Source organism: Danio rerio, chromosome 23 (genome assembly GCF_052040795.2).
Source record: "Danio rerio strain M-AB ecotype USA chromosome 23, GRCz13ab, whole genome shotgun sequence".
Taxonomy (NCBI): domain Eukaryota; kingdom Metazoa; phylum Chordata; class Actinopteri; order Cypriniformes; family Danionidae; genus Danio; species Danio rerio.
In genome coordinates, this window is record NC_141043.1 from 6930701 (window position 1) to 6958699 (window position 27999).

The 27999-nt window shown below is 38.3% G+C and overlaps 1 protein-coding gene across 13 annotated transcripts in view; it reads left to right on the forward strand.

Annotated features, from left to right (window-relative positions):
- si:ch211-117c9.5 overlaps positions 1–27999 on the forward strand; it is a 64944-nt gene that overhangs the window by 9946 nt on the left and 26999 nt on the right. For 4 of the 13 annotated variants that reach the window (XR_015523136.1, XR_015523135.1, XR_015523137.1 and 1 more), the window contains 9 exons: positions 134–265; positions 2679–2952; positions 7331–7463; positions 8004–8138; positions 12684–12787; positions 14865–14989; positions 17662–17774; positions 20284–20424; positions 26332–26510. Coding sequence is in view for 4 of the 13 variants with exons in the window: in XM_087306521.1 (XP_087162647.1) it covers positions 134–265; positions 2679–2952; positions 7331–7463; positions 8004–8138; positions 12684–12787; positions 14865–14989; positions 17662–17774; positions 20284–20424; positions 26332–26434 (1260 nt within the window). In the remaining 9 variants the exon portion in view is untranslated. Of the gene's footprint in view, positions 1–133; positions 266–2678; positions 2953–7330; positions 7464–8003; positions 8139–12683; positions 12788–14864; positions 15169–17661; positions 17775–20283; positions 20425–26331; positions 27926–27999 lie in introns of all 13 variants that reach the window. The other 9 variants (XM_087306521.1, XM_087306520.1, XM_087306522.1 and 6 more) reach the window with 5 other exon arrangements.

The following is a 27999-nucleotide window of genomic DNA, read 5'->3' on the forward strand; positions in this document are numbered from 1 at the left end:
ACATTTTTCATTTAGGTTTCCCAAATTGTAAAATTGACACTTAAATGTGTTCTTTCTGCAATAAGTGCGCCCGTTTATAAAAGTGTTCCCATTTGCCCTATTGAATATTTAGTTTTTGTCATGTGTGTTGCAGGAGTGTTTCTAATCCCCTACATCCTGATGGTGTTTTTTGGTGGTATTCCAGTGTTCTTCCTGGAGATTGCTCTGGGTCAGTTCATGAAACAGGGAGGGGTCGCCACATGGAACATTGCGCCTCTTTTTAAAGGTAAAGTATTCTTTACAGTTAAATGTATTTGAACACACTCTTGGCAGTTGGCAGTTACTAGTTAAACAGATTCTGTCAGCGATCATCTTTCAGTTTTATTGGCAAAACAGATTATTGATCCTGACTTTTAATACTGTCAAAGAATGTACTAGATGAGGGTGATAAACAGTTCCCCTAGGATTTTGTGATTTATATTCTTATTTTTGTGGCCTGAAATCGCTGATTTTTGTGACTTTTTTCCAAAAATTGCAAAAATGTGGGTCATTTCCAACGCAATCTCACGGCAATTTATAACTTTTTAATTTAGTGGCTAATTTGTATGAATTTGTACGATCAAATTTGTCAAATTTAATACGATTTGCTCATCAGTCAATGACGGTTGGGTTCAGGGGTGGGGTTGGGTGCCACGCCTCCTTTTTAAAATTGTACATTTTCGTACAACTGAATTCGGCAAATTTATACAATTAGCCAGTAAACTGACAAAATTGATGTAAAATACTTTCATTTTTTCATGAGATCAGACTGGCATTACTTACATTGCAGTGACAATGTATACTATAACTTGTATTCATGTTTTGAACTCAAGAAACATTTTGCTCTGTAATGTATGTCTAGTGAACACTGAGAGCATCAAAGATGGAAACTTAAAGGCATAGTTCACCCAAAAATGGTTCTAAGCTTTTATGAATTTTTTTTCTTCTAAAGGGCGTCACACACCGAATGCGGCGTGACATGGCGTTCACATGACAGTTGAAAGTATCGCACACCAGACACGCACATTCGCTTGCTATTTAAAATGGAACTAATCAGATGGCGCTCTGTGGTGCTGCAGAAATATGAAGAGTGTCCTGAGTCGTGGCTGGGCGGCGCCGGTGTATGTACCCTGATAAAAACACATGTTTAGAATTCTGAAATGTATGGCACTGTGTGGCGCGTTGCCGTGCGGCGCTTCTGGTGTGTGACCCCCTTAAGATTATTGGGAGGTTTATTTTTAGATCGACACATTATTATTAACATGCATTTTATTTGAACACATTTCAGTACTTTGTTATACTATTGTAAAAATGTTATTTGTTTACTGTTAAGACCATGTAAACAACAAGTGCACCAAATTGTTATTTTTACTCAGTTTTAGCTACTTTCTTTGCCTGTTGTTCATCACTATGTATCATATGGGTCTTTAAAAACCAGATGTATCAAGTATAATAACTGTAGTATCAGTCATTTTCAGAATCACTCAGGCAAATAATTGACTAAGGGTGCTTTCACACCTGTGAATCGATTCAGTTGTTCCGAAACAGAGATTAAAATTGTTACATTGTTGCTCTTTGGTCTTGGAGCGGTTCGCTTTCACACTGCAAAGTTTCTAATCGGACCAAAAGAGCTAAAACAAGTCACGTGCGAGTAAACTCTCCTTACATTGGTCAGAGTGTCAGGGTTTATTTTGCAGCATCCCGCTCAGCTGTCAGGAGGTGGTGGTTTGGTGGTGATTGACAGGGTGCGCGCACGTGACGTGTCTGAGGAGAGACACGGTGGGGAGGGGTGAGAAGGGTGCGCGACGATGCCTATTTGAGGACTGGGAGAGAGACGCGAGATTACCGGGAGATCATCACTCGTTTGCGGGCATCCGGAGACTCGCGAAACTTCCCGCCCTACTCATAATTCTCTCTTCATATAGCCGTAAGCCTATTACATATCTATAAAACACTGTGATATAACCGCGCTCGGATCGGATCGCTTTCTCACTGCAATCAAACCACTCCAGGGTTCGTTTCAATCGAGCCGAGACCACCTCATTCAAGCGATCTCGGAGCGATTACTTTGGCGCGGAACAGAGCGCGATTGCCCTGTTCACATATGCCAATCGAACCGCGCTAACTGGGCAAACGAGATACGTTCCGAAACAAAAGTGTAGGTGTGAAAGCACCCTAAGGTTTTGTTCAAGCTTCAAATGTTTAGTGGATTCGCTTGCACAATAAACATAAATCTCAGTGTTGTCACATCTTTCTTAATACAAAGGCACCCTCATAATAATACCTTAAAACAGTCCAAAGATAAGCAGAGCGAACCATCACAAACAGACAGGGGGAAGATCCATGCTTTTAGTGCACAAAAACATATCAAAATATGTACAGTATATTGTAAATGTATTTGAGCAGTTTATTCTTTAAAATTATGACTCTTACAAGAATGTTTTAGTCTAGATTAAAATGCACACAGCCTACTTTAAGTTATCTTTGGCTGAATGTGTGTTGCGATGTATTTTGCTACCTATAAATCTGTTGGAAATTTCAGAAAAACGCAAGCTTGAATCTTGCGACATTTGTTTGTTTTCCTGTTAATACTGTGATCACAAAAAAAATAAAAAATCCTAGAGGGATTGAATGAAAGGCAGTGTCTTTCTTTCCTCCAGGGCTTGGTCTGGCATCAATGGTGATCGTGTTCTTCTGCAACACCTACTACATCATGGTGCTGGTGTGGGGCTTGTATTTTCTGGCTCACTCCTTCACTTCCTCTCTGCCGTGGGCCACATGTGGCCATGAGTGGAACACGATCAACTGTACCACTAACTTCAGCCGGGTGTGTTTCAATCAGTCTCCTTCCCATCCTAACAACTCCTCCCTCAACATCAGTGCCGGCTGCCTTGAGCCCACGGGTTTGCGATCATCTGTTATGGAATTCTGGGAGTAAGTGCCTTTAAAATCCTTTTATACCTTGTTAAGCTTCGGTTAGTTTGATGCAACATTTTCACATCAGATAAGCTGTTGAAGTCACCATGAAATTAAAATGTACTGTTCCTATTTTTATGTGTATATAGTAGTTCTTGTTATAAACCATGTGTCTGTGCACTTCATTATTTTGTAAAAATGTATTTGCCCTCATAAACTTTAATCAAATACCATCGCCTTCCTTCCCCCTCTGAAAGACTTCACCTCCTGGTCACATGGAATTCTATTAGGGAAAGTATATTAGTGGACGTCTCGTTTCTGCTGTGAATTCGTTCTTTTGGTAATCTTCTGTCATTTTGTTAGCAATGCCTGTCTTTCAACAGTTCAATCAGTTTCCAAATAACTAAATCATGCACTGACTTAAATTTTCTCATGTCAGGAAAATTTCAAGTGGATGTACATCAAGTTAGCAATAAAAAGAACAATCATGGCGACTTTAAAGTGATAGTCCAAACACAAGGGAATATTATACCATTATTTACTCACCCTTATGTTGATTCACACCAGATTAAGATATTGTAATTTCCCCAATATTTTCACATTATATGTTTTTGTTTTTGTTTGGTCGCCACATGGAACATTGCGCCTCTTTTTAAAGGTAAAGTATTCTTTACAGTTAAATCTATTTGAACACACTCAAATTCTTGGCAGTTACTAGTTAAACAGATCCTGTCAGCGATCATCTTTCAGTTTTATTGGCAAAACAGATTATTGATCCTGACTTTTAATACTGTCAAAGAATGTACTAGATGAGGGTGATAAACAGTTCCCCTAGGATTTTATGATATATAAATTCTTATTTTTGTGACCTAAAATCCCTGATTTTCGTGACTTTTCCCAAAAATTGCCAAAATGTGGGTCATTTCCAACGCAATCTTACGGCGATTCGTAACTTTTTGATTTAGTGGCTAATTTGTATAAATTCATACGACCAAATTTGTAACATTTGGTATGATTTGCTCATCAGTCAATGACGGTTGGGTTCAGGGGTGGGTTTGGGTGCCATGCCTCCTTTTTAAAAACAAACATTTTTGTACAACTGAACTCGGCGAAAATGTGTTTGTGAATTCGTTCTTTTGGTAATCTTCCTTCATTTTGTTAGCAATGCCTGTCTTTCAACACTTCAATCAGTTTCCAAAGAACTAAATCATGCACTGACCTAAATTTTCTCATGTCAGGAAAGTTTCAAGTGGATTTACATCAAGTTAGCAATAAAAAGAACAATCATGGCGACTTTAAAGTGATAGTCCAAACACAAGGGAATATTATACCATTATTTACTCACCCTTATGTTGATCCACACCAGATTAAGATATTGTAATTTCCCCAATATTTTCACATTATATGTTTTTGTTTTTGTTTGGTCGCCACATGGAACATTGCGCCTCTTTTTAAAGGTAAAATATTCTTTACAGTTAAATGTATTTGAACACACTCAAACTCTTGGCAGTTAGTTAAACAGATCCTGTCAGCGATCATCTTTCAGTTTTATTGGCAAAACAGATTATTGATCCTGACTTACTGTCAAAGAATGTACTGGATGAGGGTGATAAACAGTTCCCCTAGGATTTTATGATATATATATATTCTTATTTTTGTGACCTAAAATCCCTGATTTTCGTGACTTTTCCCAAAAATTGCCAAAATGTGGGTCATTTCCAATGTAATCTTACGCCGATTCGTAACTTTTTGATTTAGTGGCTAATTTGTATAAATTCATACGACCAAATTTGTAACATTTGGTATGATTTGCTCATCAGTCAATGACGGTTGGGTTCAGGGGTGGGTTTGGGTGCCATGCCTCCTTTTTAAAAACAAACATTTTTGTACAACTGAACTCGGCGAAAATGTGTTTATGAATTCGTTCTTTTGGTAATCTTCCTTCATTTTGTTAGCAATGCCTGTCTTTCAACAGTTCAATCAGTTTCCAAAGAACTAAATCATGAACTGAGCTAAATTATCTCATGTCAGGAAAATTTCAAGTGGATGTACATCAAGTTAGCAATAAAAAGAACAATCATGGCGACTTTAAAGTCATAGTCCAAACACAAGGGAATATTATACCATTATTTACTCACCCTTATGTTGATCCACACCAGATTAAGATATTGTAATTTCCCCAATATTTTCACGTTATCTGTTTTTGTTTTTGTTTGGTCGCCACATGGAGCATTGCGCCTCTTTTTAAAGGTAAAATATTCTTTACAGTTAAATGTTTTTGAACACACTCAAACTCTTGGCAGTTACTAGTTAAACAGATCCTGTCAGCGATCATCTTTCAGTTTTATTGGCAAAACAGATTATTGATCCTGACTTACTGTCAAAGAATGTACTGGATGAGGGTGATAAACAGTTCCCCTAGGATTTTGTGATATATATATATATATATTTTTTTTTTGTGGCCTAAAATCCCTGATTTTCGTGACTTTTCCCAAAAATTGCCAATATGTGGGTCATTTCCAACGCAATGTCACAGCGATTCGTAACTTTTTGATTTAGTGGCTAATTTGTATAAATTTGTACGATCAAATTTGTAAAATTTAGTACGATTTGCTCATCAGTCAATGACGGTTGGGTTCAGGGGTGGGGTTGGGTGCCACGCCTCCTTTTTAAAATCGTACAACTGAACTCGGCGAAAATGTGTCTGTGAGTTTGTTCATTTGGTAATCTTCCTTCATTTTGTTAGCAATGCCTGTCTTTCAACAGTTCAATCAGTTTCCAAAGAACTAAATCATGCACTGACCTAAATTATCTCATGTCAGGAAAATTTCAAGTGAATGTACATCAAGTTAGCAATAAAAAGAACAATCATGGCGACTTTAAAGTCATAGTCCAAACACAAGGGAATATTATAGCATTATTTACTCACCCTTATGTTGATCCACACCAGATTAAGATATTGTAATTTCCACAATATTTTCGCATTATATATTTTTGTTTTAAGGGTAAAAAGAGTGTTGCCTGAGCTTTAATGTTAGCAAATGTTCTGGTCCTGTCAAAACTGCTACTCTCAAGATGTGCTCTTCCCTCTCAATATAAAATAAAATGTACAGTTTCAATAATGATAAACCTGAATATCAGGCGACTCAGGGGCGCAGTAGGTAATGCTGTCGCCTCACAGCAAGCAGGTCGCTTGTTCGAGCCTCGGCTGTGTCAGTTGGCGTTTCTGTGTGGAGTTTGCATGTTCTCCCTGCGTTTGCGTGGGTTTTCTCCGAGTGCTCTGGTTTCCCCCACAGTCCAAAGACATGTGGTACAGGTGAATTGTGTAGGCTAAAATTGTCCGTAGTGTGTGTGTGAATGAGTGTTGTTTCCCATTAGTGTTATTTCCCAGAGATGGGTTGAAAGGGCATCCACTGCGTAAAAATATGCTGGATAAGTTGGCGGTTCGTTCCACTGTGGCGACTCCGGATTAATAAAGGAAGTAGGCCGAAAAGAAAATGAATGAATGAAGATGGATGTCTGCACAATGGGTGACATATAGCACCAAGGTGCTCACGGCAACCTGAGTTTGATTCCCAGCTCGAGGTCCTTTGCCAATCCTTCCCCTCTCTCTCTGCTCCCCATGCTTTCCTATCTCCACTATGTTTAGGTAATTTTGAGAGGAGCATGTGCTCATGATTGACCCAGCTGGTCCACATTAGCCAATCATGGTCCTCCAATCAGAGGATCCCAAGTCACTATATATATCCTCATTTCCTTTCTACAACTATCTTCGTCTGAAAGAAACCCCACTCCTCCCCTTCTTCCACCTTTATCCAGAATGGGCGGCATGGTGGCTCAGTGACTAGCACTGTAGCCTCACAGCAAGAATATCAATGGCGTCGGGTCCTCGCTGGGCCATCTGGTATTTCTGTGTGGAGTTTGCATGTTCTCCCCATGTCCGCCTGGGTTTCCCCCGGTTCCCCAGTTTCCTCCCGCCATTCAAATGTGCTCTATATTATAGACAAATAAGCCTAAATATTTTTTCTAATGCCTTACTCTGTGGAAGTTCGCCTTGGCGTTAGCAGCGGGGGAGTTTATGATCGACATGAGCTCAATCTCCCCTCACCCTGCGAAAGTGGGAAGCTCTGGGCTCGAGGATCTCTTGACCTCAGGGCTCTCTCCCGGGACAGCACGCCAAACAAGCTACATATAAATCATGAGCCAAGTGTAAACTCTTGAAAACATGATTATATCTTCCTTTATGTTAAACAAAAGAAAGAATCTCAAACTGGTTTGGAACATGACACGAATGATGACAGAATTTACATCTTATTTGAACTATCCTTTTACCTGTAATAATGTAGGATTACCTTTATTTAACTCGGCTTTGATAAAGTTTGTCTTTTTTGATCAGGCGTAAAGTGCTGCGTCTCTCTGGTGGTTTAGATGAAGTGGGTGACATCAGCGGTCACATGGTCTTGTGCCTACTTGCTACATGGATCATCGTTTACTTCTGCATCTGGAAGGGGGTGAAGTCTGCTGGAAAGGTACATGGATTGAAGCTGTGCTTGGCTTGTCAATTATTTTGTAAGTCATATTGGATATTGTAACCTTGTAATAGGATACTATTACAGGAAGCTTTTTAGCTCATCTACAAGTACTCAGATGAATATTTCATGTATTTACTTGGTGAGTAGCAGTGCAATAAGTAGGATAATGTACAGCCAGATGCTCATTATATGCTGCGGTTCAGATAAAACTTTAAGGGTTGATTTTGCAGTAATGATTGGCTGACTCTACATAATCCCTTATATACACTTACTACACACACATCAGTTGAACAGTAATGAATGTTTGTTATGAACATGGGAAAACAGATCAAAGATCAGAGCACTGGCCGCTTATAAGCTGATTATCATCTCTCCCTGTGGATGTGTGCGTGCATGCTGTGTTTTTGTTCCTGTGCTACACTTTCTGAGAAAAGGTTTCATGCTGTGACGATGAACCTAAATCTGTGATGATTCAGTGTTTTTACATTTAGGTGGATATAGTCATGCGTTCCGTAATGTGTTTGTATGTGTGTACAGGTTGTATATTTCACTGCTGTGTTCCCCTATCTGGTCCTGGTGGTGTTGTTTGTTCATGGCGTCTCACTGCCAGGAGCTATTAACGGTATTATTTACTACCTCAAACCAAACTGGAGCAAACTCTCAGAGGCACAGGTGAGATTATACCTGCATGTTATGCTAATGTTTCTTTAAATGTTGGTGATTCTATGTCAAGCCTTTCAAACTCGGTCCAGAAAGTTTCACATTTGACGTAGGGCCGGGCGATTATTCATTCATTCATTTTCTTTTCAGCTGAGTCCCTTTATTAATCTGTGGATGCCACAGCGGAATGAACCACCAACTTATCCAGCATATGTTTTACACAGCGGATACCCTTTCAGCTGCTACCCATCACTGGGAAATATCGGCTGGGCGATTAATCAAAGTTCAATTTTTTTAACATCTTGTCAGTAAAGCCGGTGGAAGTAAATCTCCGGCATGTGCTTTCAGATGGAGCGGCACTTACTACACACGCAGTCGTAGTTCACTAATAAGCTATACAAAATTGTTTTTTTTTAAAAAAACTGTTTAAACAGACAATAACTACATTAAGATAATCATTATTTGCAGGGCTTGACATTAACTTTTTTGATCACCAGCCACTGTAGCTAGTAGTTTTTCAGTGTTAGCCACTAGGGTTGGGTACCGAAACCTGGTGCCAATAAAGCATCGGTACCTTTGTAACCGGTATGTACCGGGCCGAATCAGCATATGAAATTCAGTGCCTGATTTCCGTGCCACGGGTACTACGACAAGGACGTAAGAAGCATCAAGGGGTGCATCAAAGGCACACATAGGTACGCGTTGTCACACCATGTGTTGCTAACCACTGAGCCACCCTGCAACCTTAACCGAGACATTGTAAAACCAAATCAAATATACACACAGCTGTCAAAATGTCCATTGGGTGGACTACCTACCTCATATAAAGACAGACAGTTATGGCTGAAGTTTTTCTGGATCAGTTAGAAAGCATATTTCTCTATAAAACTTACTTGTCCCTTTAGATAAAAAAAAACAGTAACATTTAACAAAATGAAGTATTAGTGCTGACTATCATACCTGGTTAGACCATAGGTGAAAATCATAGACTGTAAAAGATATGAATGTAGTATACGTGATGTCTTCCATAGGTTTCTGAAGAACGCAAAAGAAGCTACAATTAGGCGTGGAAAACCATCACCATTTTGTTCACGTGTCATCGCACCAACTGGGGCATACGAAACTAGGGCAAAGAGGCGGAGTGTGAGCGGAGCTTCAGATGCCTGCTAGGATTTTGCTTAGAAAAGCTTTTCTTTTGGAGAAATGCTTAGTATTTTTTTTTACCTGCAACTTGTTTGTGTTCTTTTGTTTTTGCTGAGGTGAAATGACGGCAACCAGCGAGACCTAGTTGTCACTCAAGTGACCACGCCCTTAATTATGTAGACTTAATATAACTTAATATAAACTAAATGGATGAGTTTTTAAAAAATTCACCCTCTCACAGTTGTCATGAAGGGTAAAATTACCTATATGAACCAAAATTGTTTCTTTAACCAGGCTGTAAACCCCTTATTTCTGCTGTAAAGTTGGCCATTTTAACTGTGGGTTGAATAGAAATTTGCTCTATAATGGAGCCAGGACTAACAAAATTTCGATGAATTGCAGTATCAGTTACATCCATATTTACTTCACGAGGGAGAGCAGGAGGTTGCCACTTGGTGAAAATGTAAGAAGTATTGGAAATGTTTATTGCTGATTTTGGCAGTCTGTCTGAAGTTCATAAAATAAATAATGTGTTGGATTTTTTGTATAGCTGTGAGCCTTCTCAAAATAGAGAAATATAACAAAATATACAGTAGGTAGTGTTGTAGCCTCAAAGCAAGAAGGTCGCTGGTTCGAGCCTCGGCTCAGTTGGCGTTTCTCTGTGGAGTTTGCATGTTCTCCCTGCGTTCACGTGGGTTTCCTCCGGGTGCTCCGGTTTCCCCCACAGTCCAAAGACATGCGGTACAGGTAAATTGGGTAAGCTAAATTGCCCGTAGTGTATGAGTGTGTGTGTGTGTGTGTGTGTGGATGTTTCCCAGAGATGGGTTGCGGCTGGAAGGGCATCTGCTGCGTAAAAACTTGCTGGATAAGTTGGCGGTTCATTCTGCGGTGGCGACCCCGGATTAATAAAGGGACAAAGCCGACAAGAAAATGAATGAATGAATGAATAACAAAATATAATAATTAAATAGTAGAAAAATTTAATATTTAGCCAATTAATAACAAGAATAATAATAGGCAAAACAACTGTGTAAGAACACACTTTGGCATGGCAATAAACAAAAGGGGATCCTTGGGTTTGGTTTAGCCATAGAGTCCAATGTATTCTTAATCCAGCCCTGGTTGATTGTGTAGCTTCTCAGTGCACTACAGCTCCGTGTAGTAAATGCTGAATGTGAAATGTGAAAATACCACACATAATAACGTGATGTTACTTCAAACTCACATCACAACTTTAGTTAGTGTTTGAAATAAATCCTTCTGTGAGAGATTCCATAGTCGTTTATTAATCATGCTGAAACAATGAAAGCATGTCAATTTTCTGTTTATAATGGGGATTTTCTGGCCTTCTTCTTCATGGGTGTTTGGAGTTTCCACATGAGAGCGCCCTCTGGCCTTCGGAGGAGATTTACTGCTTATTATTCAACTGTGCTTCCTAGACAGAATGTCAGTAACAATCACAGCTTTTTTGAGTCAGATTTGCAACATCATTTTGGTTAATCACTCAGCCCTTATTTAAATATTAGCATCCATTTTCGCTACTTCTGTTTTTTGTTCATCTTTTAGTGCTTAATCCTGTTCTGTACATGCACAGTTCTGTCATTCACTAGAGTAAACACCGTATTCAATAACTAAATTACATAATTACATAGAGTTTATAGAGTGTACAGAACCAAACCGAAAGTTATTAATGACATATGACCTTAATTTGGAATTTATCTTGGAGTTATCTTTCGGTAAGCATGGCACAAAGAATTACAGGGCATGAGGTACGTATGGACTCATTAACAGCGCCAGATTTTAATTAAGAACAACCTCATAAGAAGCTTACATGGAAATACTTTATGTAGGAAATAAGCCACAAACATAACTCGACCTGCCTACTTTATTAACTTGATAAACTGGAATGCTTTATGAGCTAAATCCTAACAAAAATCCCAAATATGCCTAGTAAGCACTGCTTATAATATGTGGAGATGGCAACCATTTTTAAAGTGCTTTGTTCTTTGAAGCTGGCGACCCAGTGGCGCAGTTGGTAGTGCTGTCGCCTCACAGCAAGAAGGTTGCTCGTTCGAGCCTCGGCTGTGTTAGTTGGCGTTTCTGTGAGGAGTTTGCATTTTCTCACCGCGTTCGCATGGGTTTCCTCCGGGTGCTCCGGTTTCCCCCACAGTCCAAAGACATGCGGTACAGGTGAATTGGGTAGGCTAAATTGTCCGTAGTGTGTGAGTGTCAATGAGTGTGTATGGATGTTTCCCAGAGATGGGTTGCAGCTGGAAGAGCATCCGTTGCGTAAAACATATGCTTCATATTCATATGCTGATTCGGTCCGGTACATACCGATTACAAAGGTACCGATGCTTTATTGGCACCAGGTTTCGGTACCCAACCCTAGTGGCTAACACTGGAAAACTACTAGCTACAGTGGCTGGTGATCAAAAAAAGTTAATGTCAAGCCCTGCAAATAATGATCATCTTAATGTAGTTATTGTCTGATTAAACAGTTTTTTTTTAAACCAATTTTGTATAGCTTATTAGTGAACTACGACTGCGTGTGTAGTAAATGCTGCTCCATCTGAAAGCACATGCTGGAGATTTACTTCCACCGGCTTTACTGACAAGATGTTCAAAAAATTGAACTTTGATTAATCGCCCAGCCGATATTTCCCAGTGATGGGTTGCAGCTGGAAGGGTATCCGCTGCGTAAAACATATGCTGGATAAGTTGGCAGTTCATTCCGCTGTGGCGATTTTGGATTAATAAAGGGACTAAGCTGAAAAGAAAATGAATGAATGAATAAATTAATGAATAAATGGGAGGTATAAATAAGTAGAATGATGATCAAAAATGTATATATATATATTATATATATTAAGTATAGTTATCTCTGCTTCTCCATCCCTAAATTTAAGAACTTAAAAACTGTTTAAAAAATTTTTAAACTGTTATTAAGATGCTTGCTACACCAATACAAAAAAAAACTCCATCAGACATGACTTTCTGGATTTGAACACAAGACAAGACAAATTTAAGAATGTTGGAAAAAACAGCCAACAAAACATATTATTTTTCTCAGTTTTTTTTTTTTTAAATTCAAAAGTGTATCTTCATTTGTGTTCAACACAAGAAAAAACTCAAACGTGTTTGAAACAAGTGGAGCATGGGGAAACAATGAAATAATTTAGATTTTTGGGTGAACTATTGATTTAGGAGAAGAATAAAATCAAAATATTGGTACAAAGTTCAAAAGTATGATATTAAAAACTTCACTGAACTTAAAACCCTAAAAGGTATTTAAAGAGTCAGCTGTTTTGTAAGAATTCCATTATAAGCAGAGATTTACTTATGTTTGATGTTTAACAAGAGTCGAGTGACAGGGTTATATAATTGCTGTTATCTTGATGATTCTGATGGCAGGTATGGATTGATGCTGCTACACAGATCTTCTTCTCTTATGCTATTGGTCTGGGGGCCCTGACAGCTCTCGGCAGCTACAACCGATTCAACAACAACTGTTACCAGTGAGCAAAACATCACAGACACACTTACAGATCATTTTTAGAATGTTAAAGCCCCCATTTCTTATCTTTACACTGTATATGAGTGAACTACAGAAAGTAATCATAGTGTGCTGATGGACATCAACACTGTGAATGAGTCACATTTAAAATAACTAACTTATAAAAATAAATAAAAATAATTAATGTAAATTTTGTATATATATACTGTTGAAGTCAGAATTTTTAGGCCCCCTGAATTACCCTGTTTATTTTTTTTTCTCGCAAATTTCTGTTTAACGGAGAGAAGATTTTTTTAACACATTTCTAAACATAATAGTTTTAATAACACATTTTTAATAACCAATTTATTTTATCTTTGCCATCATGTTAGTAAATAATATTTGACTGGATATTTTTTCGAGACACTTCTATACAGCTTAAAGTGACATTTAAAGGCTTAACTAATTGGGTTAACCAGACAGGTTAGGGTAGTTTGTTCTATAGACTATCATAAAAAAAATTAAGGGGCTAATAATATGAACTTAAAATGTTTTTAAAACAATTAGAAACTGCTTTTGTTCTAGCTGAAATAAAACAAATTAGACTTTCTCCAGAAGACAAAATATTATCAGACATACTGTGAAGATTTCCTTGCTCTGTTAAACATCATTTGGGAAATATTTAAAAAGAAAAAAAATTCAATGGGGGTCTATTAATTCTGACTTCAACTATAGTTATTTAGCCAAGTAAAAAAAAAAAAAAAAAAAAAAAAAAAAAAAAAAAAAAACGCCAAGTAAAGAAAATAAATAAATAAATAAATAAATAAAATAAAATTAAGTGAAGCACAATCTGTGATGAAATAATATAATTTACTGATGTTAACCAATGTTTAATCCATTATTAAAAGTACCGTAATAATAACATGCTTGCACATGACAGAATTATAAATCTATAGTTCATCTTCTGCTCACAGAGACACCAATAATCAGCGTATGAACCTCAACAACAGTGACAATTAACAAAATGAACAAAACTCACAAACATCTCAAGCAGGATATTTAAACTGACAAAATCAACAACGTCAACGTAAACAGCAGAATCAACAGCAAATAATGAAAACTGGAGCAATATTAAGCTATACAATGTATTCACACTGCAATGCATGCTGGGATTTTTGTACTTTGCCACACCCAGCAAGTAAAAGGTGTACGACAGATCTGGACCAGAATAAAAGCAAATTGTGGCCCAGAATAGGGTCAGTTCTGGTTCATTTGGTTGAATTCTGGCTGATATGTGGTATTGCTTTGGCTTATTTGTGGCCCGGATCTGACAAACAGGAGCAGACCACCCAAGAGCCATCATTCCATGCGGTATGTGGGCCAGATGTAAGTTTCTGGTGTGGGCCGGATTTAAGCCACATGAATTTTGCTAGTTGGGAAATGTTACAAAATTCCAGTATTTGTTGTAACAGTGCTAATTTAAAAAACAAACAAACAAACAAACAAACAAAAATCCCGAAAAAGAACACAATTTTGTTACATATTGTGGCCAAGAATAATCATATGTTCTTAAAAAAAAAAAAAAAAAAAGCAATTTGAAATTTGTAAGATGTGATCAGACTATATAGGTCTGTTAAAAAACAATATTTTACCCAAACACATACTTGTACTATTAAATACATTTACAGTACTATAAAGTACAGTAAATTCAGAGAAACTGGGCATTTCCATGTGGTCTCTACAGCATTTTCTTCATAATATGATAAAATCAGCTTAACAAGCTCTCAGATTTCTGGACCCCAATGTATGTGTAGTGATATCGAGGATGGTTTATTGTTCTTTTGTCTATATATAAACACAGTTAAGAAACAAAGACCTCCCTGCCAAATAAGTTTCACTTTGTTTTCTTATGGCTTCCTTATATCATCCCTGTGGGACAGTAGTGCGTGTGTATTTGCATGCATGTGATCAGCTCAGAGATCAGAGGTTGCATGAGTTCAGCATCACCCCCTTGTAACCCTGTGTACTGCATGTTTTTCTACAAGATAATCCCACGATTATTTCTCTCTCTCTCTCTCACTCTCTCTCTCTTACTATAGGGATGCATTTATTCTGGCTCTCATAAACAGCGGCACAAGCTTCTTTGCAGGATTTGTTGTTTTCTCAGTTCTGGGATTCATGGCTGCCGAACAAGATGTTGACATCAGTAATGTGGCAGAAAGTGGTGAGATGTGCTTCTGTCCTCTTTCAAATCTGTTTCTTCATGAACAGAACGTACTGTTGTATTATAGTTAATTAATGGTACCAATGCAGTGCTATTAGCTGCTTTTCCATTATCGTTTTGAACGGTTCTAAGAACAGTCAGGTATGGTTTGTGTTGTGTTCCCACATGAGCCGGGAACCGCACCATTTCTGGCCCTATGAAAAAATATGAGGTTGGGCTCCAAACCGTACCATTTACACACCAAACATTTAGGCTAACCAAGCTATCCAAAATCTTTGTCTACAATTAGTAGCGACTGTTTAATCAGGTATATTATTAGAAATGGTTCATTCATTTATTCATTTTCTTTTTGGCTTAGTCCCTTTATTAATCCGGGGTCGCCACAGCAGAATGAACCGCCAACTTATCCAGCACATTTTTACACAGCGGATGCCCTTCCAGCCGCAACCCATCTCTGGGAAAAGAAATGGTTCACTGTGACCAAAAAAATATATTTAGATGAAAAAGTAAATAAGTACATTTGAGAGATTGTAAAAACAGTATTGATGAAAGTTCGGATCATTTTACGGACCGTTGAGTCTCGTTCAGTGAGGTGAACAAATCTTTTTTCCAGTCATTTCATTCAATTTGCCAAAATATTATTAAAATGTTACGAGTTGCTTCCAAACTCATCTACAACTACACCAAATGTTGATAACACAACAAACAAGTCATTACTAGAATGCTATAAGAAAAAGAAAATGAAGAGTTCAGATGCAAAAACCTCTAAATCCTCCTCTTTTTCTTGTAAATGAGCATTTTCTATCAGGCTTCTCTGATAAGGTTCAGATGTTTATTTTTTATATGTAATGATAAGGTTATTAGCTGATAAAATACCTTTTATTTTTCCCAAAAATGTTACTATAGATTAGTAGTTCTCAAACTTTTTTCACCAAGTACCACCTCAGAAAAAAATGGTCTCTCCAAGTACCACCATAATGACCAGTATTGAAATAAAGTAGCGTAGTAGGCCCAGTAAAGCAGCTACAGCACTGCACAGTTCGAAAACGAGTTCATTCATTCAACGAAATATAAAGCGGATCAGGCGATCTTATTACGTGACTCGCGGTGCAGCATTCTGAAAAGTTAAGATGCTTTCAACTTGGGATGCCTGGAATACGCAAGCGTGTCGTGCTGCAGCTCTTACTCATTTTGCTAGCCTGTGGGTTAAATTTTGGCAATCAAGTGACCGAGATGTAACAAAAGAATACGGTCATTTTTCAAAAATAAATGATCGTTCGGACTCAGACTATAAATAAAACTTAAATAATTAATGATTTTATGTGCAGCCCGGTACCAATTGATCAGTACCGGTCTTTGGCCCGAGGGTTGGGGACCACTGCTCTAGCCCGTACAGTATCTGCTCTGCAAGCACCACGCACCTCTTTCTCTAGTTTTGCGCCAATTGACTAAAGTAAACATTCTAAGCACATCGATTTGATCGTAGGCTTTAGAAAACAGCCAATGCTGATCACATTGGTGTTATCGTATGCATCAAATGATTAAATCTATATACATTTTTTCGTTCGTTACTCAGTGATTCCTCCACGTACCACTAGTGGTACACTTACCACAGTTTGAGAACCACTACTTTAGACAATTCTTTGTTTTTTAACAAGGTAGGTTTTCTTTTGTGTCAAAACCAGTTAAATCCACGTCTGCTCTTTATGCAAACCCCTCTAAATCCACCTGTTGAGACAGGACAGAGCAGTGAGCTGAAAATGAAGATGCCATTAGAAATTATTTTATCAAACATAAAACACATTACACAAACCAGCTGAAATTTAAAATTTATAAATCTGTCAAGTAACTGGCGGTTCATTCCGCTGTGATAAACCAGGGACAAAGCAGAAGGAAAACAAATGAATGAAATCTGTCAAGTGCATTAATCAATAACATTAAAACTGCCACTCATTGAAACTTAACAATCTGTTGTCATTTCAGACTCAGATAATAAATAAAACAGAACTAATTAATGACTTCTCGTGTGGCCCTGTACCAACTGATCCACAGACCGATACCGGTCTGCAGCCTGGGGTTTGAGGACCAATGTGATAAAAGATTCAAAGAAGGAACTAATCTTCCAATCCACCTGTACACATTTGAGCATGCGCAAGTGAACGAATCACTCTCTGAGAGGACTCATCATTCTTGAGTTATACAAAAGATTTGTTCAAAATGAACGAATCATTTAAAAAAAAAAAAAATTGTGAAATTATTGATTAAAATCACTATGATGTAGATTACATACAAAGTCAATGCAAACATTGAAACAGAAGCCAATTTCCGCCAGGCAGTATGAATGACACTGAGTGAGCAATGTGTTAGAATTCACCCAAATCGAAAATTCATTAATTCATTAGTCCCTTTATCACCATATTCATCAGTGGTCGCCACAGCAGAATGAACCGCCAACTTATCCAGCATATGTAAACAGCGGATGCCCTTTCAGTTGCAACCCAGTACTGGAAAACATCCATACACATTCATTTACACACATACGGCCAATTTAGTTTATTCAACTCACCTATAGCGCATGTCTTTGGACGCTTTCAAATGGAAATTCCAGTTGGGGCATTTAAAAAAATCCTGCATTAGCTTGCACAATAATATTTGTATTTTCTTCCTCTTAGGTCCTGGTTTAGCATTTATTGCCTATCCTAAAGCAGTGTCACTCATGCCTTTAGCACCACTGTGGGCGGTGCTCTTCTTTCTCATGCTGCTAGTGTTGGGATTGGACAGTCAGGTGAGGCCACACCCACTCATTTTTCTCAGACTTGATAAATTCTGCCATAACTTTCACTATTTTGTGCTCATACTAGACACTACTAGACATAATGAATTGAATTTTACAGTCTTGTAGATACACAAGCATTTACCTGCATTTTACTGGATTCAGCGAATGTTTAACTTTGTATTTTTGTTGCATCCGGCTGTTTCAGCAGGATGATTTTGTGTAATATGTAGTTGAAGTCAGAATTATTAGCCCCCCCTGTTTATTTTTCCCCAATTTCATTTTTAACGGAGAGAAGATTTCTTCAACACATTTCTAAACATAATAGTTTTAATAACTTATCGCTAATAGCTGATTTATTTTATCTTTGCCATGATGACTGCAAATATCTCATATATCATTAAAGTATTTCTGTGATCATGGGCATCCTTGCATTTATTAAAACAAGTCCTAATACTGCACTGCTGAATAATGTTATTATGAACAGCAGAGCACAACTTTACTTTGATCTTGCTTTTCTTCCTCTGCTTTTCTTTTCTTCCTTTTTTGGCTCCGGAAAGATGCCGTTTGGATGCCATGTAATTTCAATTTTAAAAATTAGATTAAGATTTGTTAAAATTAGCAAGGACACTTGTGACGCTATATTACTTAGGACTTTAAGACACTTTTTCGGCTTTATATAGAACGCAAACAATTTGGAAAGATCTGTGGAATCTGTGTAGGAATACGTTACGTCATTCTAGTTCACCCAACAGCTGGTCGCAGGTGTGGTTTCGTAAAATAACGTGTGGTGCTACTGGCTATGTTTCTAATATTTTCTGCTTTTATTCATACTGTTGTTGTGTATTGAGCTGGCAGCTAGCTCTCTGCAACTCTCACAGGGTTTCCTAGTGAAGCTAAGCAGGTCTGCGCCTGGTCAGTACCTGGATGGGAGACCACATGGGAAAGCTAGGTTGCTGCCGGAAGTGGTGTTAGTGAGGTTAGCAGGGGGTGCCCGACCTGCGGTATGTGTGGGTCCTAATGCCCCAGTATAGTGACAGTGACTCTTTAATGCTTAGTGAGCGTCGTTTTACGGATGAGATGTTAAACCTGACTCCTGTGGTCATTAAAAAGCCCACTGGCCTCTGTCCATCATGGCCTCCTAACTCTCCCCATATCATAATTGGCTTCATCGTCTCCTCTCCACCAATCAGTTGGTGTGCTGGCTGGTGCAAAATGGCTGCTTTCAATCATCCAGGTGGATGCTGCACACTGGTGGTGGATGAGGAGATTCCCCCCTATGTGTAAAGTGCTTTGAGTGTCCAGAAAAGCGCCATATAAATGTAAGGAATTAATATTGTTTATTATCGTTTTCAGCCATTTGTCATGTATGATTTATACAGAGATATTCTTTTAATGAAATGTGGAGGTTATTTTTTTCTCACCGTCGTTGTTCATGACACCGTGTATTGTATTGCGTTTAATAGGGTTTGTGCATTGCGCAGTACGCACCGTTTAAGATTTAAACGTTTGCGCTCGTCCTCGTGCTTACGTTCACAGTAAATATTATATTAAAACACCATTCGTGGAGCCCTCCACGAAACGTGGGGCCCTAGGCGACTACCTATATTGCCTGTTAGGACAGGCTGTAACTGCATATCCATATATGTAAATATTTATGAAAACACCCTATATCAGGACAATCTCACACTGTGAAAATATCAGAAGCTTTCAAATGCAATTATATATAATATATAATTATAGATATAATTCTTCCAGCATGCAGTATCCAATGCTGTATCAGTGAAAACAGGTAGGGATTGCGAGCTTTAGCAACAGTGTCATTAGTCTACAAACCTCTTTCAAAAAGGCAGTTTGGAAAACAACAAATGCTTGATACTTACTTTGTCTAGAGCTGACATTTGCGCACGAAGCATTGGTATTAGTCAGTGTTTCAAATGCAACCTTTTCACAACTCCTCTGTTGAACTTTAAATGAAATAAAAACTCTGATCAAGTACTCTAAGTCCTTCAGCAGACCAAAATAAGTGTATTTCTTTAACACTTGACAGATTAATAAAAAAATGACCTAAAAATTACTTTAAAAGTACAAATTGTCAATTTGAAATTAAAAAAAGCACTTTGTAACATAGAAGAACATATCATTCTTTTATTAATATTAACAATACTGTTTTTATAAGTAGCCGTGTAATATAAGTACAAAATTCTCATGTTTAAGTTGAGTAGAAACCCATACTAGCAACCAACAGCACAGCAGCCATCCAACCTCCAGCCTTTTAATCTGTCAGTGTGAGGCTTGGGTACATAAAGTAGACATTAATAAATAGCGCAGGAATGCAGGAACACATCTGAGTGAATGGTCCACACACAGCCTTAGATTAATCTCAGCTTTTGTAGATGAGCAACAGTGTTTGACACATTCAGATGGCCTTGTTGCCCACATATTTCTTGATTAGATCATCAACAAAACTTTTTTTATCTGGACTAATTTTTGCTTTTTTTTCTCTCTATTTTTCTCTCAGTTTGTTGGTGTCGAAGGCTTCATCACTGGAATAATGGACATGCTGCCCCCAAAGTCTTTCATAGGCTCTCTGCGCCGTGAAGTTGTTGTGGCAATATGCTGCTTTACCTGTTTTACCATTGACCTTTCCATGGTAACAGAGGTACGTCTAAAGATGACTGTTAAAAGTCAGCTCGCCCAAAAATTACAATTCTGTTATTAATTACTCACCCTTATGTTGTTCCAGTCCCCTGAGAGCTTCATTTGTCATTGATGAAATCCGAGGGCTCTCTCATCTTCTATAGACAGCAATGGTCCCAAGATGTTCAAAGTCCTTAAAGAACCAAACACTTTGTTAAAGCAGTCTATGTGATTTCAGAAGTTCAACTGTAATCATATGAATCTACAAGAACACTTTTGTGAGCCCAAAACAAACATTTAAATTTAAAATTGTACCTATATCTTCTCTCCTGCATTAGATCAAGGTTGTGTTTGCTTTATGTTTACACAGGGGTCATATTTCCTGTAGTAAACACACGGATCTAGGGGGTATTCTAGAAAGCTGGGTTAACTTACTACCTGCTAAACCAAGAACTCTCGGTTGATTAACCCAAAACCTGCTTACCATATGTCGGTTCCAAAACAGCTAATAAGAGATAGTTAAATGAACCTCCTGCAGATAACCACGGGTTAATGCGGCTGCACGTTGCGTACCTAAAGGCTTTTTCAGTAGATTACCGAATTCACGAGTCACCATAGAAAGTCACGGTGACAAAAAAAGACCAACGCTTCTTACAGTTTTTTACAGCTTTTTTACAGTTGGAGTTGGAGGTTTTAATGCTGGCGTACGAGGAATTAAGGCTGATTATGAAGAAAAAGCAATACACATCAACGAAGGAAAGAATTATAAGATTAAAAACAATTATTAGAGAATTCGTTAGATTATTAAATTATACATGCCAATTTCCTTTTTATTGCAATGAAAAAATTAAATGTGACTTTAACATCCTTTTTGAGTATGTTGTGTAACCATTCATGTATTTAATTTTCCTGCCATTAATTTCTTAATGCCACAATAATAATGTGTATTGACTAATATATATATATATATATATATATATAAGGCTTATAAAAATTGTAATCCTTCTGGAGCTAGAAGAACTCTGTCCGAAGTCAAAATTAAACACAGAAACATTCTCAACCAGTTAAACTCCGCAGAGCCGGTACCGGGTCCGTGACGTCATTGACATTCGCTTTAAGATTTAAAGGGCTAGCATTGCACCAGAGCATTGTAAGCGATTCTGTTTGAAAGTGTAGAATCTATATTTTTTTGCGCATATGCTTCACTTTGGTTTTTATTCTACTGTACAAAAGTTATTGACACTTAAATACACAGTATTTTGGATACCGGAGCTAGGTATTTTACATTGATTCATTTTCATATTTTTCATATGACAAGTGTACAAGTTATAGCTCAAATGAAAGCTGTTGCCGGTGCTCATACGGTTCTAGCATTCTTTTTGCTGAAATATATTCACATATCAAACAGTTGTCGAATGAATTGTGGTGTTTCCATGGCGCAGAAGTGAAAACAATACATTTATGATCACTAAGCAGCCCCAGATAGCACAGACAGCTGTCATCTCTTACCTTATGCTGTGCGCTTCAGGGCCATTTTCCTCAGTTTTTGAGGTGATGTGCATAAGTAATCCTTTTATATGTCTGACGTGGTCCAAACACAGTGAATTATGTTTGATCAAACAAAAGAATAGTGAAATATGAAAACAATGATCGACCACTGTGGCTTGTACAGCACCTCTCATCAGTTGGAATGCAATAGCTTTTGCATAGATTATGGTAGAGACCTTTTTCTTTTTTCCTATGATTACAGACATGTGCAGGAACCAGACCACACAGAACCTAAAAGGTACACTTTCGAATTTGAGTTTATAAAAAAAAAATACAAAAAGCGCCTTTTTTTTTTAGGTGTTTATTATAACAAAGACAACATATACAGTTATTTTAAACACTTTCAATAGTGTTTTATAAAAATATAAAGGGTTTTCTTTTAAATGATACAAATTTTTTTTTGCATTTACACCTCTGCATGTGGATTTGGGAAGCTTTTAAATTTGGGTAGGCAATACCAGATGGGAATCCCAAAATAACAGCAGAGTTTAAATGGTTAAAAGGTAAGATTTGATTACTGGAACTGTATTAAACACTCTAGAATGTTCTTTCTGTCGTGTAGCTTTCTGACAGGAGGCCTTACTAACTACTGGGGGCCACCAAATAACTCAGAGGAGCTGCTCTGTCCCTTAATGAAGGCTAATCAGTGGTTGAATTGACCTTAAACCACACAGAGAGTGAGAGAAAGAGAAAAAAAATCTCTGTGAGATTCGAACTCGCTCTGCTGTGAGCACCGTTGTTCTTTAATGGTGCACTGACCACTATGCTATTGCTTCGCTCTGAAACATTTGTGTAGTGATATGCAGAGGTTTATGGCTGAGGGACTGTACCAAAGTGTATAAAACAGTTCAGTGCCAGGCATACTGTACAAATAGTTCTACACACTATAGCCACATTGTACAGTTAAATGCCCTGACGCAAAAACAAAGAGCTGCACTGAATGTGTTTTATGGTAAGCGCAGACCCTCGGTTTGTCACGTTTTTTTTCAAAGGTTTTTAAATACATGAACGATTCTTTTAAAAAACGACAACGCTCAGTCAAATATCCATTTGGTTATGAAAAGAACTATGTACTTACAACCCTCTCAAGATGAAAAAAACTTATATCTGTGCTTTCACATCCATCGAAATTCTCATCAAGAGCACGCAAAGCTCAGTAAACTCTGAAACAGACAAACTCTGTAACATAACCTGCTCCAAAGCAGGTTATTATCAGAGAGTAAGTTGCTATGGCTATTTAGCATACTCCAAAAGTTGCCTCTGTTTTTGGAACCAAAGCTGAGGTTATCCACTTACTCTTAAACTTACCCGGATATGTCACATAACCTGCTTTCTGGAATACTCCTCGATGCAGAACAGAGAAAATAAAGTTGTTTTTTCAATACTTCGGTGCAAACAGTGCTCTTGAGAGCATCACATGATTACTGTTGAACCATTGAAATCACATGAAATGCTTTGACAATGCTTTTGGTTCCTTTATTTATGGACTTTGAACGTCTCGTGACCATTGCTGTCTGTAGAGGAGAAGAGTGCTCTTGTATTTCAACGATATCTCACAGCAATTCGTCAACTTTTTAAATTAGCGGCCGATTGTTATGAAATCACATTTGTACAATTTAGTCTGATTTGCTCATCCCCTGTAAAAGTCCATCTATTAGAACAATGACGAAACTAACAGCATGGTTGAAGGTTAAATGCATGTTAGCCTTTTCTAGTGCTTCTGAAAAGAATTTTGTTATTTATTAGAATTTATTTATATTTGTGTTTTAGCTCCGAATTTAATCTGACTCCAATTTAAGTGACCCTAAAATTTAGACTGTATTTCTAATTGTAAGAACGGATCACATTCATCATTTATGACTTAATATAGAGTTTTGATTTACATCTGTTCCCGTTCTCTTCAATTATACGTTCATTAGGGACCAAACGCCGCTCAGAGTTCCACGCCCCGGGTTTGCGTATTTTCTCACGGACAGTATGTCGACACTCTGAAAATAGTCAGAGGGTGCAGGATTAACTAATATTCAAATAGGCCGGTGGCCGAATGCTCACACATTCCTAAACAAATAGCAAAAAATAACCAAGCCCATGCATCTTGCTAGAATCAGCAATTAGATGATTAAAAGATCTCCATGCTGACATGCCCAAAACGGCTCTGTACAGTCAAATGTGCCTTAAAATCAAACTCTAACCATGCCAGACCATAAAGGTAGCGTAAGACTCCACTTAATCTACTGGATATAAATAGTTCAGGAGAATTCAGAATGAATCAAAACTAAACATTTTATTTGTCAGGTAAAATTGTATTCTGCCAATTACACAATAAAACCATCAGGAAGCCAATTCAGTAATTCAGACTGTAACAATACAACATCCATTACTCAAAGATAAATCAAAGAATTATAGATGCATACCTGACCAGAGAAGTACGTTGCAGCATAAGTCTCAGAGATGCTGCAACGGGGTGTCTTTCTACAAGATCCCCCCGATCCATATCACATCTTTACCTTATATACTCAACTCAAAACAAACAGCCATAAATTCAAGACGAAGTGTCACAGAGACCCTTGCCTGGTGATTTTGTGGAGTTAACCATCTCTAAGGAGGGGGGGGGGGGCATCTGGCAAAGATCTTATCAAAGTCAAAAACCAATTCAACATATACTGGTGAAATATTACTGTGAAATGAAGACCACTTTACCAATCACACAAAGACATTTAATATGATACCAAACATGAATATAGTGCTGGAAGATACACCAAATTAAAACCTTGGACATTTTAAGTGAAAATGTAAATGATTTGCTCTGATCTGAAGGTAACTTAGGCCCCGTTTACACTAGTGCGTTTTAGTTTGAAAACGCATAAGCTTTGCTACGGTTACGCCATCCGTCCACACTACGCCGGAGTTCTCGAGCGCCGAAAACGGAGCGTTTTGAAAACGCTGGAGAGGCCGTTTTCATTCTAAAACGCTGCTGCTCCGTCTCAGTGTGGATGGGGAATGACGGAGACATCTGAAAACGGAGGCGGGGCTGCAAACGTTCGCCATTCTGATTGGGGCTTTTCCTCAATATTAAGTAGCCCACACACAGTTCAGTCTCACATCCTCTTCTTGTAAGTTAAGACTTCGCAAGTTTGATCAAGGCTGCAGTCTCCCCCTTCTCAGTTTGATATGGAAAACATACCGAGGACACGGGTAAATCTTCACAGGGAACAGTGCACTTTATAACTTCATTCACATCACCTTGGCTACGTTGTTTCACTTTCTCAACAATAAAATGTAAACATGATTTAAGGAACTGCCTATTTTCTTTTTAATATTAGCAACTTAACAGACAGCAGAAATGTTGAGGCGTCGTGCTGCATATAGGAGCGTCATCTTCACTGTGTGGATATTTATAACAAAACGGAGCCGATAACAACTGCCTCCTTTCAATTTCAGTGAAAATACGAAACATACCCTCTCTTCTGCTGAATATCAGTTTTAATAATCGATAATTATAAAAGTATAACATACAATAAGTTTATACATTGTAGGAAATAAAGGCAAGCGATCAGTCAATGTACCTGGATTAATCATTAACTTATCTTTGCGCTTAACCAAAACATGTTACCCGTGAACAAGTAACTTAATAGATTCCAATGACCAAAGTCAGGGAATTGGCCTATGTCGTTAGATAAAGACAACAACATGAATGAAATATCACGTTTAGCAAATATAGTGAGATTAGATCCAGCGGGAGATGCTTGATGAGCAGTCCGACAAGCAGAGCTCTCATCTGGGTAGAAATGCTGGAGCGCTTGCCCGAGAGTGTGTGTGTGGTCACATGATGTGCGTTTTCAGCGTTTTGGTGTGGACGGAGAGCTGTTCAGAAACGCTGGGTAAAACGCGAGTGTGGACGCGGATCGTTTTCATTCTACAACGCCGTTTTAAAACTAAAACGTGTGTAGTGTAAACGGGGCCTTAGGGGTCAAGAAGAGAAGAGTGAACTTTCTGGCATTACCCCCTGGTGTGGTGTAACTCTGTTTTTCCGATTCCTGTGTTTGCATTGTCAACAGTTGGGTTTAGGGGTGGGGTCGGGTGACAGTCCTCCTTTTAAAATTGTGCATTTTAGTACGACTGAACTTACGAATTCATACAGATTAACTACTAAACTAACAAAACATAAAATAGTTACGTTTCCTTGTGAGATCTGGCTGCATATTTCATGTAAAAAATCTTCATTTGTGCTCTGAAGATGAATTTAGGGTATTGGAACGACATAAGGGTGAATACTTAATAACAGAAAAGAAATTTCTGAGTGAACTAACCGCCTTAAAATAAATTACACAGTACAGATCATAAATAAAATGTTCATATTCTACATTCTTTCTTTGCACAGGGAGGAATGTATGTGTTTCAGCTGTTTGATTATTACTCTGCGAGTGGGATTACTCTGCTCTGGCAAGCCTTCTGGGAGTGTGTGGTGGTGGCCTGGGTCTATGGTAAAATCTGCAGTCATGCCCACATGCTAACCATGAGTCTATCAAGTAGGACGGGCTTCTGGATCAACATATTTTTGCAAGTCCTGCAACAACATTCCTAGGAAACATAATCCTAACAAAAATTCAACCCTGCTGAAAGGCTTACGTATTTAACCTCGTTGGATTTTCTGTACTGGTCCAGACTGGTTTATGATGGTCTCATAGCTGGTGAACACATAGCTGGTGATACTAGTTGACCAAAGAAGTCTTGCTTGGCTTCCTTGCATTCAAATTTACAAATAGCACTGCACAATTGTTCATTCATTCATTTTCTTTTCGGCTTATATGTAATGTGTTTTTACATAGCGCATTTATTGTGTATGTTCATACACCCAAAGCGCTTCACAATCATAAGGGGGGTCTCTTCACACCCCCACCAGTGTGCAGCATCCACTTGGATGATGCAACTGCAGCCACAGGACAACAGCGCCAGTGCGCTCACCACACACCAGCTATTGGGGGAGTGGAGAAACAGTGATAGAGCCAATTTAGTGGATGCGGATGATTGGGAGGCCATGATCGTAAGGGCAGATTGAGGGACTTTGGCCAGATTACACCCCTGCTCTTTACAAGAAGTGCCATGGGATTTTTAATGACCACAGAGAGTCAGCACCTCGGTTTAACGTCTCATCCGAAAGACACTTTTACTGGGGCATTAGGACTCACACAACCACAGGTTGAGCGCCCTCTGCTGACCTCTCTAACACCACTTCCAACAGCAACCTAGCTTTCCCATGTGGTCTCCCATCCAGGTACTGACCAGGCTCAGCCCTGCTTAGCTTCAGTGAGTAACTGGTCTTGGGCTGCAGGGTGGTATGGCTGTGGCTTGAGGCTTAGTCCCTTTATAAATCTGGGGTCGCCACAGCAGAATGAAGCACCAACTTATCCAGCACATGTTTTACGCAGCGGATGCCCTTCCAGCTGCAACCCATCACTAGGAACACCCACACACTCTCATTCACACTCATACACTACGGACAATTTAGCTTACCTAATTCACCTATACTGCATGTATTTGGACTGTGGGGGAAACCGGAGCAAAACCCCGGAAATGCGGGGAAAACACGCCAACTGACACAGCCGATGCCCGAACCAGCGACCTTCTTGCTGTGAGGCGATAGCACTACCTACTGCTCCACCGCGTCACCGCTGCACAACTAACCTAAATAAACCTGAAGTAGTGGTATATATATTTTTTTAAATTGTAGATGTCAAATCAAGGCTTCATTCTGATTTATAAAGTTTATAGTCTGTTGCAGTACATTTTTAAAGTTTTCAGAGTAAATCCGTCCATGTTAAATACGGCTTCTCACACTGTGAAAAAGGCAGGGTTCCACATAATTCATTCATGTTGACCCAACACAAATCAATCAAGTTAACTTGACACTTTTAACGAAATTATGTGGATTGAACATAAAAAATTTAAGTTGTCCCAGTGAAATCTCAAGAATTGTGTTGTTTCTGCTCATTTTAAGCAAGCAGTTTGAGCAAGCAAAAATATATATTTTTTTGAGTGCTTGATTAGC